The sequence below is a fragment of the Raphanus sativus genome, chromosome 9, assembly GCF_000801105.2.
Source record: "Raphanus sativus cultivar WK10039 chromosome 9, ASM80110v3, whole genome shotgun sequence".
Lineage (NCBI taxonomy): Eukaryota > Viridiplantae > Streptophyta > Magnoliopsida > Brassicales > Brassicaceae > Raphanus > Raphanus sativus.
In genome coordinates, this window is record NC_079519.1 from 21,232,806 (window position 1) to 21,250,733 (window position 17,928).

General features: G+C 36.1%; 3 protein-coding genes across 6 annotated transcripts; 2 read left to right on the forward strand and 1 right to left on the reverse strand.

The window, feature by feature from the left end:
• Positions 1-258: 258 nt before the first annotated feature.
• On the forward strand, positions 259-3,462 carry LOC108823838 (uncharacterized). Of its 4 annotated transcripts, XM_056993733.1 has the most exons (8): positions 308-395; positions 903-1,189; positions 1,785-1,852; positions 2,163-2,312; positions 2,424-2,497; positions 2,619-2,737; positions 2,913-2,996; positions 3,238-3,462. In XM_056993733.1, exons 3-8 carry the CDS (start codon positions 1,846-1,848, stop codon positions 3,338-3,340), a joined length of 537 nt encoding a protein of 178 aa, XP_056849713.1. In that variant the 5' UTR covers positions 308-395; positions 903-1,189; positions 1,785-1,845; the 3' UTR covers positions 3,341-3,462. The 4 variants fall into 4 exon arrangements, with proteins under 4 accessions (XP_018452622.2, XP_056849713.1, XP_018452623.2 ...); XM_018597120.2 differs by lacking the exon at positions 903-1,189 and having other exon boundaries at positions 259-395; positions 1,787-1,852; XM_018597121.2 differs by lacking the exons at positions 308-395; positions 903-1,189 and adding an exon at positions 1,584-1,652 and having other exon boundaries at positions 1,787-1,852.
• Positions 3,463-4,203: 741 nt separating this feature from the next.
• LOC108837942 (plant UBX domain-containing protein 4-like) lies at positions 4,204-13,965 on the forward strand. The gene is made up of 4 exons (XM_056993734.1): positions 4,204-4,414; positions 4,513-4,825; positions 4,873-4,968; positions 13,423-13,965. The coding sequence occupies exons 1-4, from the start codon at positions 4,266-4,268 to the stop codon at positions 13,807-13,809; spliced, it is 945 nt and encodes a 314-aa protein (XP_056849714.1). The 5' UTR covers positions 4,204-4,265; the 3' UTR covers positions 13,810-13,965.
• On the reverse strand, positions 5,594-13,364 carry LOC108854975 (uncharacterized). Its single transcript, XM_018628654.2, has 13 exons — positions 12,417-13,364; positions 10,671-12,324; positions 9,959-10,584; positions 9,600-9,884; positions 7,991-8,525; positions 7,719-7,922; positions 7,572-7,661; positions 7,382-7,489; positions 7,041-7,298; positions 6,926-6,964; positions 6,561-6,848; positions 6,078-6,464; positions 5,594-6,002 (listed from the first exon to the last, which is right to left on the reverse strand). The coding sequence occupies exons 1-13, from the start codon at positions 12,446-12,448 to the stop codon at positions 5,742-5,744; spliced, it is 4,767 nt and encodes a 1,588-aa protein (XP_018484156.1). The 5' UTR covers positions 12,449-13,364; the 3' UTR covers positions 5,594-5,741.
• Positions 13,966-17,928: the final 3,963 nt, after the last annotated feature.

Genomic DNA, 17,928 nt, shown 5'->3' on the forward strand with positions numbered 1-17,928 from the left:
TGAAGCGTGCTTTGTGCATGCTCTAGATCGTCTCTTTCCTATTTTCCTAATTTACTGATATTTCTATGTTTTTGGCCCAATTAACTCTTTAATATAAGTATTTATAAGATAATCATTTTTCAGAAAAATATTTTTTTTTTCTTTTAAGTTGGACCTAACTATTATCAACAGGTTCCTGTGTTAAAAGTATTTGACTATTGAATTTTTCCGGAACTTCCTTAAAAATTTAAAGGTTTCCATCAGTTGTAAAAGGCTTTATAAGCCCAGTATAATAAACTGGGCTCAATTCAATACTTTTATCTAGCAAACTAAGCCCAATAGGTGTACCTTCTTCGTCTTCCACTTCACAATCTTTGACGAGAGAATCGCCGTTCGCCGATCTCTTTTCCTACCAGGTATCGTCTCCACCTGCTCTTTGTTTCTTATGTAGATTTTTCATGCTTTGTGTAAGACTCTAGGGTTCTTAGCCTTGGATTGAAGAATTTTCATTCAAGTTAAGATATTCCAATCTCGAATCTGATTCGTACCTTAGCTTTTACATAATTTGCCACATAAGACCGAGAGTCAACTTCTGATGCTATCTTTTTATTACATATCTGATTTGCTTTCGGTTTCTATGTTTGATCAATTTTAATGATCTCGTATTGTAACACCTGGCGGAACTGTTTGAGGTTAGGGAAGCTTTGTGTTACTTGCTTACATCATGACTCAGGCATACATTTTAAAGTATTAAAATACTTATAAATATAATTATAACATATATTTTTAGAAATTGACATTTTGAATACTCATTCGGTTCTCGGTTTAGATCGGGTTCAGAACCGGTTTTTCGGATATAGCAATTCAGAATTCATTCGGATATTTACGCCGGATCTGATTAGGTTCGGAACCTTGATTTTCAGATCGATTTTGGGTCGGATCCTTGGGTCCGGTTTTTGTGCGCAGGCTTAAGCTATTGTATCAAAAGTTTAAAATGTATCGAGGACTAGAATTAAGTTCAAAACGGCACCGTATCTACAGTAAGATGTAAATTTTAAAACGATACCGTAGTACTAGATTTAAGCAGAAACGACGTCGTAAAAGCTCTCAAGAAATAAATTTACGTCCCTTGACCGAAACATTCTTCAAACCAAAAGAGTCTCTGAGACTCTCTCTGCACTTACCAGACAAGAGTGTATCAGCACTTCGAAGCAGTGCCGTCTTAAAAAAAATTTTTGCCTTAGGCGAAACAGAAAATAAAGACCTTTTTATAAAAAAAAAATCAACTTCTATTTATTATATTTCTCTAAATTAAAGCAAAAAAAATGTGGTACTCAGAAAAAAAAATTGAGAAATGAATTTTTATGTGTAAATTAGGTTTTGTTAATGAAAATTTGAGAATTGTGAAAGATATTTTTTTTTGTTTTTATTGTATTTAAATTAGGTCTATCTAATCATAAATCTTTTATTATAATTTTACCTACTAATTGATAATCTAACAAACAAAATAGACCTATTTAATTTGTAAAATAACACTAAAAAAAAATTTAGACCCATGGACCCATGGCAATTGCCCATGTTGCCATGGGGTAGAGCCGGCCCTGCTTCGAAGGTAAACCTTGCCATTAGGAAAGATTACTGTCGCGGCTGGATCTTGTTCTTCAGTTTTACAAGTAAATTTCTCTGAGAGCAGATGCATTCTGATTTTTCCATCTTTAATTTTCGAACGGGTATAAGCACTTATATTGCCTTGAAATTGTTCGATGAAATGCGTAAGTGAGTGTATGATCTTTTTTTTTTTGTTCAGGGTTTCACAGGTTTGGTCTGTTCTTCAGTGCCTGTGTATTGTTTTGACACGCAGCAGCCATGGATGGTAAGTTTATGATTCTTGAGAAATAGAAAAAATTGTGAATTTGTTTTGCTTCAAGAAAGGACATTTTACATTTTCGCGAATTGGTGCAATTAGACAGCAAATTGTTGAAGTTGTGTTCCTTGCTAGCTTTAAGTTGTAATTTTGTTCTGAAACTTCTTTGTATAGCTCGTTCAGACTCCAATCTGCGTCATCATTTGTGTATTCTTATTCTGGAAACTTGAATTTGAGGTCCCCTTATGACGAGAGTTTTTGGATTGTAAGTCCATTTTGTATATGAGAAGTTGTAACATTGGTGCTTACTAATTTTCAGTTGATTCGCAACCAATGATGGAGGAGACCATACTGGTCGGTGACGACCTAATGATGGGTCCTCCATCTCCTGTCATCCCTCCTGAAATTGCTTCACATGTCCTCGAAGGTGTTGATTTGTGCGATGGCATTTTGAGGAATCTATTCCTATGTAAGTCTCCTATTTACTCGTTCAAAGTCAGTGTAACATCGATTTGATTTATAATATATAGCATTCCTTCTGTTAGTGAGTAGACTTTGATTGTTTTTTCTTGGGTTTCAGGCTTGCAAATCAATGATATTGAACCATTTTGCCAAGATGAGCTTGCCTTGTATCGACAGTGTGCTGAAAACAGGGTAATGTTGTCTTACATCAACCCTCTGCTCAGATTATATTTATGTATAGTTAGCTTTCTCATATCTCATATTCATTTCTTTGAGTTTTTATTTATTTATTATACTCTTTTTTTTTCTCTAGGACAAGGTATTGAGAGTAAGGCTTCAAGAGAGCGAGTACAAATTAGGATCTTCAATGCCTATTGATCTTGCTAAGGAAAGGATTACTCAGCTTGAATCTGAAGCCACATCACTAGAGAGGTACTCTTTCTTAAACATTGTGTAGTGTGACACAGATAATTTTCAGATATAGCATCAAGCTCATTTTTTGGATAACCTTTATGAGAAGAGTTTGTTTCTGGATCTGTGCCCCCATGTAGTCATGTAAATCTTCACAAGTAATCCAAATGTTGACTAATATTCTTTTTAAAACCAGGCACTTGATTCTAGCAAGTGGAGCTGAAGGAATCGAAGGATTTCGTCGGAGATGGAGTTTGCACGGTCGTATGACTGATACCAAGTACTGTAAAGATACCTTATCTTATAGAATATCAATATTCATTATACATATTATCACTAACATGCTGCATGCGACTAGTTGAACCCATAAACATTACCGAAACTGCTTTTACGTTTCTGAATTGCTGTTTTACATCTCTATGTGTGACTGTTTTATTCCCTGTATGTGGTGAACTCTGTTTGATTTGAGTCTACTTCTTAGCTTAAAGCCAAGGTTCTTTTTCATTTCATGGATGTGACAGAAAAAGACTGGAGTCACTGAAGCAAGGAATGGAAAATAGGAAAAAGGAAGCGCATGAGCAGCCGGCGAAACCTTCTACTGGGAAGAGATGGTTTCTTTGGTGAAGCTTTTGTCATTTTACTCCAGAATGAATCATACATTCTAAAACAAAATAATGCATTTATGGTGCAGATGATTCCCAATGTAACCATATTTTTGTATGGCAAGTAAAAGTTATTTACTTAAAGCACTCTTGTGGATTGTGATATTAGATGGGCTTGAGAGTTGAGAAGCATTATTGTTGATGCTCTCACAAGTCACAAAACAAACTTGGGAGCTTAATGTTGGTCCTTGATAGTGGAAGACATTGTTGTCTTAACAAGCTTGTGATATTGAGAGAGTACATTAGCCAAGACATATATGAGCAGAACATCAAACTCTTTCGGTAAGTTACACATATGAACCGGATTTCATGAAAAACATCCTCTCAGGTAAATTAATTATGAAAGAACTTGTCTACATATCTAAAATCGATGGTGATCCTTTTTGAGACCACACAGAAACTGGGTTAACAGGAGATTCTCTTTTTTTTTCTCTTAGTTATCATCTAATTTTAAATCATTCTGAATTTTTTTTTACTATTCATCACTGTCTTCCAAGAAGCATGCATGTGATCTGATCTCTCTTATCTAGAAATGTCGGTAGGCTATGCTTCGGTTCCTTCCGGTTTTGATAGAGCCAGTTTCGTACATGTGGTTTTGAACCGAAAACATTCCAAACCAAATAAAAAATGTTCAGCTATAAGTTCTGAACCGATATCACATTTCAAAATTAATTCGGTTATCAGTTCAGGGCATCAGCTAATTCAGTTTTCCAAACTGAGACTAAACCGATTCATCCCCATATTTCTAACCAAAACCACCTAAACCAAACCGAATTAAACCGTAAACCGAAGTAACCCAACCTGCAAGCCTACTTCACAACATTGATAATGCTTCGTCATCTCTCTCTTCCTCGTTTACTGTTTGCACATCGGAGAGAAAACACAAAATGTCATCGAAGGACAAGAAGCCAGCGAAGCCGTCGAGCAGTCGAGCCGGTGGAATCCGCACTCTTTCCGATCTCAATCGGAGATCAAATCCGGACTCCGACAGCGATTCCGACGGTCCTCAGGAATACTACACCGGCGGCGAGAAAAGGTCAGTCGTCACTTCCTTGAGATTCATGTAAGTGGTAGGATCGTTAAAAAAAAAAAAGTCAAGTTTGGATCTGAATTGTTTAATCGTGTTATCTCAAGTGGTATGATGGTTCAAGATCCATCGAAGAAAGATGATGTTGATGAGATATTCAATCAAGCTAGACAACTTGGAGCCGTTGAAGGACCTCTTGAGACTCCTTCTTCGTCTTCGAGTTCCAGAAGCTTTACTGGAACAGGGAGGTTGCTTTCTGGTGGAGAGAGTGTTTCAACTGCTCCTCCTCAACAGCCTGACCCTGTGGCTCACACCATTATCTTCTGGTCTGATGGTTTCACCATTGATGATGGTCCTTTGAGGAAGTTGGATGATCCAGACAATGCTTCTTTTCTCGAGGTACTACACCTGAACCAAAATGTCTTCTTGTCTTTTCTCTGTTTGACTTATGTTTTTTTGTTCTGTAGAGTATTCGGAAGTCTGAGTGTCCAAAAGAGCTTGAGCCTGAAGATAGAAGAGCTCCTGTACATGTCAATCTGATGCGAAGGGAAGAGAAATGTCCAGTTAGTGTTCTCTCCTCTCTATACTCATATCCATACATCATCAACCAACAACATGTAATGTCTTCACTACAACAAATATGTCTTTTCATAGCATACAGATAACGCTATTAAATAGTATTAATAGCGGTTTTACAAATGCTATGAAATAAGACGCTATAATAGAGTACCTATATACGATAGCGTTTTAGGAAGCCGCTATCGTAGAGTGGCCTTCCATAGCACAACATCTATGCTGTGGTACAGTTATTTATTACACATATTCTGTGCTATAGGAAATTGTAGAACAACTGTTCTTTATTGCTGTATTAAACTTACTAATAGCAATCAATTCGTGTTATATTAAAATTTTTAATAACTTTTTATGATTGCTATATATATATTTAAAATAGCTATTTTCTGTTGTCATCAATTACTTTGTATTAGCACTTCATCGGTGCTATTCGATGATGGGTTGTAGCAGTGTTATTGAGTTATATATATATGAATGTTAGCTTATATTATGTGCTAGCAAGTTAGTGTATCATGACTTATTTTATATGCTATGTCGTGAAATTCTATTAACTTTTTGAACTAGAATAAATTTTTCAATAGAAATGTGATTTCTCCATAATGTGATTTCTCCAAGTCTCAAAATGTGATTTCTCCATAATAGAAACACAATATCATAATTAAGTTCGAAACAAAGAACATAAGTCTAATTTGCAACAAGCAGCATATGTTCATTAGTAATCTAAAGCAAGGAAAGTTGAAAACCATAGAGTTATTATTCCACCTCAAACGATGATAACTTTGTCTTCAGGCCATGCTATAGTGGTACCAATAGCATCCTCCATACACTCAACTGCAGACGTAGGCCTCCAAACGATGGCATCATTCACCTTGACTACATCAACCCACACACGAACTGCATTATTTCCCAACGGAACAAAATGCACTAACTGTTCTGGGTTGTTCGAAGACCAGCGTCCTTCTGCAACAACTACTTTCTGACCGGTAATGTCCAGTAGTTTGCACTTCTGACCCTCTTTCACAACCTGTATATGAGAATGATGTCTAATAGCATTAGCACCTTTAAATGATCACAACCTACTAATACACTTAAGGCTTACCTTCTGAGAGCTTGAAGGAGTTTGTGAAAATGGTTTTGAAATCTTAGCAGGAGCTGGGGGAGTGCGTACTTCTGACTGCGTATGAAGTGATGCTGGAGCTGGTGACTCTGTGTTTAAATTTTCGAATAAAACCCTGCTCACAGGCCATGCTACAAACGACTTCAAACAGTCACGAAGGCTTGAATGTTTTTCTGTTGGCCGCCAAAGAAAAGTCTCAGGTAGGGTAACTGCATCTATAAATACTTTAACAGCATTTGGTCCAAGAGGAAGACCATCCACCAAGGCTTTTGGATCACGAGACTCCCAACGACCTTCAGCAACTGTTTCTTCATCATCTGTTAGCCAATGTAGAAGTTTGCACTTGTTCATTTCTACTGTCTCTGGGCTCTGTCAAACAAATAAATCCAACATACAAAACACATAACTATATTTTACAAAATATAAACTTAGACCCGAAAATGAGATGAGGAAAGAAAACCTTACATTTGGAGATAACTCCTCCTCAAGAACAAGAACAGAATCCTGAGGCCACGCAACAGTTTCTCCTACAGCCTGACCAATTGTGAAAAATTTCGGCGCGGGTCTCCAAAGAAAAGCATCTTCTTCAAATGCCGTCTCAATTACAACCTTAACTGAATTAGGGCCCAATGGTACATTGTTAACAAACTCCATTTCATCAGAAGACAGAACACGACCGTCGGCTACTTTGCACTCCTTGTCACACCAATCGTATAGAATACACTTAGGCTGCGGTGTGGTTTTGTTTACACTCTACAAATATTATTCAACACATCAGTTACATTCAGTTCAAGTTCACCAAGAATATTTATATTTGAACTACTACTTACTCTTTGTGCTGAATTTTCACCCTCTTCCGAGTCTGGACGCTGCAATTGACATAAATATTCGGTTACCATTTTGCAAAAATCAATAACCAAAGTACTGAGAGTCTTGCACACTTACTCGACTATTCATTTTTGCAAGAGCCTCTTGTAGTTCATGAACCTGCTTCTGCAACTTATTTTGTGTATGTTGCATTTCAGTCACATGCTTGCTCTTCACTTCAAACAAAGCAAGTTTGCTCACACTCATTCCTCTACCCATTGCCCTCAAGCGTCCAGGATTGTCGGGTCCTAAGATCTGAGTAAGAGTGTCTTGTTTTGGGTTTGATGATGATGATCCTGGATGATCATCAGCCTGAATAAACTCATTCGCCTTTTCCTGAAAATGTTCGAATTCTGTTCAAGTAGTTTAACTGTAAAGTAAAACTCAGAAACCAATAAAATAAAGAAACAACGATTTACTATTTTTTCAGCAGCATCTGTGTTTACTGCTGTTCCATCCTTTTTAGTTCTTGACTTGACCCAGACATTCAGCCTCGTCACTTCAGCGGGATCCGAGCTCTCTTTTTTCTACATTATGATTCAGTGTCTCTTATAAAAACCAATTTTATAAAAATAAAATTTGCATACAATTTGTAGGTAGAATACTTACTAAATCTTCTGCCAATCTAACCATTCCTTTACGGCTACATGTGTGAGGAATCTGCTTACGTCTTCTTTCCTTGTATGAATCGCTGACAGCCTATATAGAAGTGTTAAAATGCTGAAACTAAAAATGAAACTAAGTACAATTTCATACCTTGAACTCTTTACTAGTCTTCTCTTTCACAAACTTCCTCCACTCTGACAGCGGAATATTGTCTGGCCGCAACTTCAAACGCTCTGCGTGGTTATCAGCTTTAATAATCTGATTAACCAAGCGTGATTTAGAGGCCCTCCATATGCATCCCATCTGTTTCATAACAGCCGCTTTCTCGTACTCTCCATCCAGTTCAAACCGTAGCTACAATCACAAGAAAAGGTTAGAGTACTAAGACCAAAAAAAATTACAATGTTAATGAATACAATTACCTTAACAGATTTCCATAGAACAGTCTTCCGGTCCTCACCAATTTTTCTCCAATCATCTATGACCACAGGAACATGTTCCCTTACCAAGGGACCTAAGTAAGAAGACAGCTTAACTGATCCTTCTCCACAGGGTTCTCCAAGCTCTGTGAAATCAACTCTTATGCGTGCATTAGGATCTCTAGCAATATCTTTCATCTTCGTTGGTCCTCTGTGTTTCTTAGGCTGGGGCTGAACCATATCAGTATCATCATCACGACCCTTAGCACCTTGGGAATCTTTCTCGGGTTCTTTTTCTCCAGGCTGGGTTTCCTGATGTGTGTCTTCCTGATGTGTGTCTTCCTGCTGTGTGTCCTGAGTCATCGGTGTGTCTTCCTGCTGTGTGACTTCAGGCTGTTTGTCTTGAGGCAGTGTTTCCTCAATCCTTGTCTCATGCTGCGTCCCCTCAGGGTATATGGTGCCCACAAATTCAGGCGCAACATTTGGTAGAGTGTTCTTCCTCTTCTTTGTTGTCTTTCTCCCTTTAACCATGGCAATCCTACAAACAAACTCAAGGGAAACTCAACAATTAACTCAAAGTAAGACAGATTAGCTAATCCTACAAACAAACTCAAGGGAAACAGCAACCGCAAACAAGAATCAAAAATAGCTAAAAAATTAAAAAATAAATTCAATAATAAGTAATCAACCAAAAATGTCATGCAAAACACAGATTAGCTAATCAACTAAATCAAACGTATATTCCTTCACAATCATCTCTGACATTCTCAGCCTCATCTGATATGTCTTCTATACTCATATCCATATCCGATGGCAAAGGTCCTACATCTACTTGTCCAGCTTCTACTTTCTCATCACTGTATTTTCTACAAGGACCCTTCATTACTACATACCAACTCGATTCATCATTCTCCCTAGAGTAAAATATCTGTCTCGCTTGAGAAGCTAAAATAAATGGATCCTTTGCAAAGGATACGTGGCTGTGATTAAAATTAACCAGCGTAAAGCCATCCTCTACCTTCACACCGTTTCCTTTAACTGCCCACTCACACCTGAATATTGGGACGTAGAACGCATTGTAATCTAGTAATATAATATCAACTACTCTCCCATAGTAGGATACAACATCTACAACCTGCGCTGTGTCTCTTGCACTAGATCTACACATTGCTGTTGCCTCATAGTAAACCCCACTATTCTGACTTAGCCTATGCACAGACGTTGTATGAAACCGTAGGCCATTCACAATGTAGCCTGTATAAGATCTGGCTATAAGCCGAGGACCATAAGCCAGCCACTTCAGTGTCTCTTCCACATTTTCTTCATCAATAGGTATCTAAAAAATAATTAAAAAATGTCAGGTAGACTACATGGTTATAAATTCCACTAAAAACTAATACAGTAGAACATGCCTGTTGCTTTATCCACGCTGGGAAATTTTCAGTGTGCATACGCCATAAATAAGTTGCATCCCTACCACATCTACTATTTGAGTCTTGTAGATATTGTAAATGAGCACTTGCAAATGAAAAAAAAAACCACAGATTACATCAATACTTCCAAGTACTACGCATATGACTGAATAATAAACTAAGTACTGAGAGAAACTTACTCAACATATGGATCCACCATAGCCGTGTTCTGTATTACAGCTAGATGAGCTATTTTCTTATCCATATCAGTTAGAGTGAAAGAGCGGGCAGCTGATATAGGACGACCTTCAAGGATGGAGTGGCTCTCATACTCAGTGTTTCTGTCCTGTTTTTCTTCTACATTTGTGGTCGTTTTCAAGAAAGCCGAGCAGAACTTCATGCACTCATCTGCAAGATAAGACTCAGCTATACACCCCTCTGGTCTTGCTGTGTTTCTTACATAGTCTTTCAATACTTTCATGTACCTGTTTTAAATGAACATCAAATGTTAATAATAAGTCCATATGGAAGAAAAAAATTATTTAACAAGGAAGCATACCTTTCAAATGGATACATCCATCGGAAATGGACAGGGCCACCAAGCCGAGCCTCTCTTCCTAGATGCACACACAAGTGGACCATAATGTCGAAGAAACTAGGTGGCCAAAATCTTTCAAAAATGCATAGAGTCTCCACGATTTCATTTTCCATTTGCTGGAGTTGTTCCATATCAATCACTCGTTGGCAAAGAAGATTGAAGAAGGCACATAAGCGGAAAATGGCTACCCTAGGACCCTTAGGAAGTAAGCCCCTAATTGCTACTGGCAGCAGTTGTTGCATTAGGACGTGGTAATCATGGGATTTCAGTCCCATAACTTTACACTCCTCTAATGATACACAACTAGATATATTAGCACAATAGCCATCAGGACCCTTAAAATCAAAGAGCCGCTTACAGAATATCTGTTTCTCTGACTTTGACAAAGACCAAGGAGCTGCTGGGAGTAATGTCCTTTTACCCTGAGCTTTTGGATGCAAATCCTTCCTGATACCAAGACTTTGAAGATCCTTTCTAGCCTTTAGACCATCCTTTGAATTGCCACAATGTAACAATGTGGAAATCAAGCTTGCAGCCACATTCCTCTCCACATGCATAACGTCTATATTATGGCGCACAGGGAGCTCCTTCTCATGTCAAAAAAAAATAAAGAAATAATTTAGAACTTACTATATATAATAAAACAGTTACAAGATTGGAAGTTTTAACATACCTCCCAATATGGCAGTGTGAAAAATATCGAGCGTTTCTTCCATCTAGATAATTCCTCTTCGTCTTTGTCTTCTTGTTCTTCATCTTCATCAGATTCACTTACTTCTTCCTCGTTATCAGATGGTATGTCAACTCGAGCAGCTCTCTTTTTCCCAGTCTGTTTTCTATTACCAAAATCATTCTTGTAATTTCTCAGCACAAATGAGACATTCCTACCCGTGAGTATCCTTCCCTTAGTCCCATGTTCAGTTTTCCCATCAAACCAAGTCTTCTTTCCTCTGAAACTATGTAAGGGAGGCAAACATTTCCGGTGGCCCATAAATACAAATTTTCTGCCATGACTCAGCCACAAACTATCTGTGTGCTTCCCGCAAATAGGACAACCCATTCTACCCTTCACTTTACAACCAGCAAGATTCCCATAAGCTGGGAAATCACTAATAGTCCAGAGAAGCATTGCCCTAAGCGTAAAGGTTGACTTACTAACTGCATCGTAAGTTAACTCCCCTATGCACCACAACTGTTTTAAATCTTCTATAAGAGGTTCTAGGTATACATCTATACTATTACCCGGTTGATGCGGTCCTGGAATCAGCAGACTGAGCATGATGTTCTCCTCCTTCATACATAGGTCAGGAGCCATGTTGTAATTAACCAGTAACACAGGCCAACAACTGTATCGGGTGTTCTTCATACTAAAGGGATTAAACCCATCAGTTGAAAGCCCAAGTCGCAAGTTCCTCTCCTCTGCTGCGAACGAGGGATACTTGTCATTCATTGACTTCCAAGTAACAGAGTCTACTGGATGGCGCAGTTTCCCATCTGTGCTCTTGTTACTGAAATGCCATCGTAAATCCATTGCAACTTTCTCCGATCTGAACATCCTTTTCAGACGAGGTATTACTGGAAAATATCTCAAAACCTTCTGTGGAACACCCTTCTTGAATTCACCAGTGTGCATGTTGGTCTTCCATCTAGACGACTTGCATTTTGGGCAACTCTCAGCCTTCTGCAGCTTCTTTCTAAATAAGCAGCAGTCGTTCACACAAGCATGAATCTTTTGATATCCCATATCAAAAGATTTCAAAAACTTCTTGACATCATAAGTTGATGTGTGCAGCACATTGTCTTCAGGTAACATGTTTGGCAACGTTTGGAGTAAGTCATCAAAGCTCTTGTCTGACCACCCATTCTGAGACTTAATCCTAAACAATGAAACTACAGCTGATAGCTTGCTATGACTCGCACACGTTGGATACAAGGGGGTTTCAGCCTCTGCAAGTTTTGCTAAAAACTCATCTTCTTTCATGTCCTCACCCTCAACTGACTCACCTGACTGTGCCCCCCTAATAACTAAATCTTCATCTAAACATTTTGCTGCTTCGTATAAACTAAGGATCTCACCATTCCACAATCTATCTCTAGCTTCCACTACAGCAACAGAGTTATCTTCCCCATGGTGAAACCAATCCGGGCGTCCCTTGTAGGCGTCATCCATTCCATTTATAACCAAATGAGAGACAACCTCGTCACTTGTATGACGATCTAGATTGCGGCATCGGGCGCATGGACATACAATCTTCCCATTAACTTCTAACTTATCACTAACAGCATTGACAAAACCCCTAGCACCTCTCTCATACGCAGAATCAACTCTTAAGTACATGTAAATCAAACCAAAAAAAAAATCAGTTAAGACAGTAAGTGTTGAAATGCATAAACGGAACAGTTAAACAAATGTACATACCTGCATAAATGGACCCATGACTTGTCCAACATTGTTTGCTACAACCTAGTTGGGACCGTTGCGACAGTTCAAACAAGCGTACATGGTTCAAGCAGCAATTAAAACAAATTAATATTCAATGTGGTTACCGCAAACAACGAACTCATTCTATACAAGCATGAACAAAGTATTACAAAATGAGAAGTATATAGATGTGTCTAAATAAAATCTGTGATTTTAGGACAACTCTCAAACAACAAACGATGTCAATATATCACAAGATGCATATAAAATCTACATCTATATGCATCTAATCTATAAATAAAAAACGATGTCTATAATCTACATCTATATGCACCTAATCGATGATAAAAACGACGATGAACCCTTGGGAGAGTGATAGAGAAAATCGAAAACCTAACTAATGACAACAATGAGCAGAGCCAAAAACAACCTAATCAATAGACTTGAATCTATCGATGGAAGAACTCACTTTCAGTTTTGAAAATCGGATTGAAAGCGGCGGAGAACTCGAGGAGGGATGAATCACGGTGAGTTGGGCTGAATCGGAGGAGATGAGGGCCGAATCGGAGGAGATGAGGGCCGAATCGGAGTAGATTAGGGATGAATCGGAGGAGATGAGGGCTGAATCGGAGGTGAGCTTCTTGAGATTGGTGGTGAGCGAAGAGAAAGAGAGAGAGAGGAGAACGAAGAACGCGAAGAAGGAGAAAGAGAGAGAGTAGAAGGTTTTGTTTTTTTTTTAATGCTATTAAAACTATTGATTTGGCTAATTTGGCCGCGAAAACCATTTTTTTATTCTAAGTGTTGGCGCTAATTGTAAAAATGTGTCGGATTAGTGAGTTTTTAATTATCTTTTACTGATTTATGGGTATAGCATAATTTTAATGCTATAATATTATTACCCAGACTTCCAACAACCTTTTCATAGCAGTTACGAAAAATGTGCTATTATAATATGCTATCAATACCCATATCTGTTGTAGTGCTTGTTTCATCTCATTTGTAGGAAAGAGAGAAGCCTAAGGTTTCATTTCAGGGTGTTGGAAGGACTCTTGGTGGTACCTCATCGGTGGTGGCTCCTGATTCCGCACCCGTTCCTGTACAAACCGGGGTCGCAGCAGCAGCACCACCATCTCCGTGTCTTGTGATAGATGAAACCGCTCCGACCACATCGATCCAGATTAGACTAACGGATGGGACCCGGCTTGTGGGTAAGTTCAATCACCATCACACGGTCCATGATATTCGCGCTTTCATTGACTCCTCTAGACCTGGAGCTCCGGTTAATTACCAGCTTCAGACAATGGGGTTCCCACCTACGCCTTTGGCTGATCTCGCTCAGACCATTCAACAAGCTGGTTTAGCCAACTCTGTCGTTCTTCAGAAATTCTAAAAATTTCTAGATTGTCTGTTCCTTTTATTTTTGGGTCTTTCTATATGCATTATGGATCAGAGTTGCATAACTGTTATTATAATCAAGAAAATGTTGGCGTCTCTGTAAGCTACTTATACGCAGCATAAATGGCTTTTGGAGGAAAGACTTTTGGTATAGATTTCTTAATTTGTGAAACAATATCTTCATTATGCGTTTTGGGATTATTCATGGTTTTTTTTTGAATAATTGTTAAAATTTTTATTTATCCAAAACTTTTGTACGTCCGATATAACCTTGAGATTGAAATGCATATCAATTGACTATTCTACTATTTTAAAGAATCATCTTCTCGCTCCAAACCATATGCCTAGCCCTTCATCCATCATATGATCTCCTTCCCTCCTAATAGTAGAAAGTCTGTTTTTTACATTTTTATCAATGGTTTTAATTAGTAGAGTATAATCTTTTTCACCATGTCTGCGTCTATTTGTTTCCCTCCAGATCACATAGACACCTGCTTGAAAAGTATATCTTAGCAAAAAATTCCGTATGATTTCCTGTCTAGAATCCATGAGAAGTGCAACTATTTCCTCATAATCTTCTGTGTATCTACCGGAGTATACCTCTCATCAGACTCTGCCAAATCTGGTTCGAGTATGAACATAGTTAAAACAAATGATTCGTTGTTTCAACTTGTTGCTTGCAGAGAACACATATAGAATTCATGTTTGAATTGTTCATGGTTTTCAGTTATACATTATTCTGTATTCGTTTGGTAAGACTGTAAGAGTAATCAAATGTCATGTTAATGGTAACAGTGATTGTATATGACTAGTTTGCTAGGAACTAGGTGATAGAACTGTATTTTATAAACTACGGATAACTGAATATTGTAAAAAATAAATTGATAAAATTATTCCAAAGATTAAGAAAAAGATGATACAACTGTAGAGATGAGATATTATCTATTTCCTTAACTCAAAATACGTCCCGTAGTGCGACGGTTCGATAACGTAATGAGTCACATGATACAACTGCAAACAATCTTCTGAATTTGTGTCACTCTATAGAAACCTAGCGAAACTAGTTTTGTGTTGTACTCTTAGACACAAAATAAAATAAAATAAAAACATCATTATTGCACATGGAAGAATTGTACTTGTTGTTGGTTTTCAAGTATGTCTCTCTGTATTTTTCTAAATGGCTCACACACCTTTATATAGAAAATATAAACATCACATTATGCTTTTGAGAAACCATAACATACAAGAGAGTAATGGAATTTTAAAGTCAAAAAATCAATTTTGTCATTAAGAAATTTTAAGACCTTGGACATAATATCCAATTAACAAATTCAAACCCAAATATTAATCACATTCTTGATAATTAAAGTAAACCATCACCATTAACCAAATCAAAGCATTAGCATGCACTATGACTAAAAACGTTTTATTCTAAACCCATTTATGAACTAGAATATTTAATACAAAATTATTGTAACCACTCGATCCATCAATTAATTATTTTGAAAACTAAGAGTAAGAGTAGCCAAACCATCCAAAAACGTTACCAATGACGTTGGGAAGATGGTTTTCATTGTCACCATCGAAAGATGAAACCTGTTCTTATAAACCATAAAATATACAATTCATTAGTCCAAAAAAATATCAATTATTTTAACTTTAATGAATCTAGACACACAAAATCTCAAATAATCTGAAATTTGTTTCAAGAAATCAGAAGAATTTGTTTTCCATTACCCTTGAATTCTTTAATTTCTGTTTTCATAACAAAACACTTCACAAATAATCAGTTTTGTTAGTAGAAAACACACAAACAAAAACTTAAAGAATTAGGATTGAAGAATGATTATTTTTAAATGATCCTATAGATCTGATTCCGGCATCTTTTTCCAAAGATCAACCTGTTCTTACAAAAAATTCTTTTTACAATAATCAGTCCGGTTAGTGCAAAGCAATAAACGGATATTTTGAGTTAAGACTGATAGAACCGTATTTTATAAATTACGGATAACTGAATATTGTAAAAAATAAATTGATAAAATTATTCCAAAGATTAAGAAAAAGATGATACAACTGTAGAGATGAGATATTATCTATTTCCTTAACTCAAAATACGTCCCGTAGTGCGACGGTTCGATAACGTAATGAGTCACATGATACAACTGCAAACAATCTTCTGAATTTGCGTCACTCTATCAGAAGCCTAGCAAAACTAGTTTTGTATTGTACTCTCAGACACAAAATAAAATAAAATAAAAACATCACTATTGCAGGTGGAGGAATTGTACTTGTTGTTGGTTTTCAAGTGTGTCTCTCTGTATTTTTTTAAATGGCTCACAAGCCTTTATATAGAAAATATAAACATCACATTATGCTTTTGAGAAACCATAACATACAAGAGAGTAATTGAGTTTTAAATTCAAAAAATCAATTTTGTCATTAAGAAATTTTAATTCCTTTGACTCTATTTTTAATGACTTAGCAATAAGAAATATATTATATATTTGACCAAATCAAACATAAATAATATTTCTTTTAATTTGGGTTTGCATTTTATGTTTATATAAACATAAAGATAGTCATGAATAAGTAATTGACATAATATCCAACTAACAAATTCAAACCCAAATATCCAATATATGACATTTGCTAATTTTTAATATTTAGCCAAACTCATTTTGGACTTCTATTTCTCATTCAAAACCAACTCTGATTTTGACATACGAGTACACTACATCATAGTGTCAAACATTCGGTTATTCCGACGAACGTCTTTGTCCCGAAACATACCGGAAAATGGTCTTAAACCATTTCGTCAAAAAATGAGTTCCAACACTAGGTAGGTACCAGTTAACATAGAGTATAATAAGCATGTTGACTATAATAGGATATATGTTTTTTTAACAATTATTTAGCTCACTAATTAAGTTTCTTTTTAAGTATACAATTGAATTTTTTGTTTTTGGGCATTTTCTTCTATATATATATATATAATTTTATAAAAAAGTAGTATTTTGGAAAATTTTATATGACCTCTAAAATGTTAACTTATATGTTTAAAATTATGTGATCTTATATTTTAATATAAATAAATAATCAAAAACATGAATGAACAACAAAATTCTTAAATGAAATTATATTTTATTCAGCAAATAACTTATATCAAACATATATCATAATTTTTATCATTACACTTTTAATTGTTTTGGTGGAGGACCTCCATGACAACCGGGATGTTCTGGGATACAAGGATTATTGGTAGAAGCAATGTTAATTGCATTTATATTGTATAAATTAGAACACACGCAACTTCCACGAATATTGCAATAGCCTCCACATAACTTTTTGCAGTCATTGTTGTTCTTGCAAAAATTCTCCACTGCAAGATTCTGACCTTCAACACATGAAAATGTAATGAAAAGATATTAAAAATAAATATACTATTTTTTTAAAAGATAAAAAATCTAAAACTGATTTAAAACAAATTTTTTTTTCTCTCTAGGCTGGATTTATGTATATTGGTTAAAATATACATTTTTTTTGTTTGTTTGAAAATTATATGCACGCATACTTACGAAAAATGACGACAACAAGACAAGCCAATAACAAAAACTTAAGGGAAATGGTCTTCATTCTTCACGTAAATGGTTTTTCTTTTTAAAGACTTAAATGGTTATTAATGATGAAATGAAGTTACTCTTCATGGCTTTTTATAGTCCAACTAGATGATGGTTATAATCAACCATAAAATCTTGAACAATTGTTTTTTCTTTAGCTTTTTTGTATATATATATATATATATATATTTTGAAAAAGGACATTCTCTTTTTGTATATTTACTCAAGGAAATATAGAAGGTGTAATTACTACTATATTTTATCACCAATCTACTAAAATTAATAGGGGCAATTTACAAATAAAAAGTAGCTACTATCTATAAATTTGGATATGTAGCGAAACTTTTTTATTATTATTACTATATTTTTCTAACCAAATATGGTTATATTGAATGCACTAACAAAGTTGTTCGAGGTACTTCCAAAATCAACTCAACTTCTTTTAAATGTTTTTTGGGGGTAATTAGGCTACGATTAGATTTCTACGAGCAAGTAAT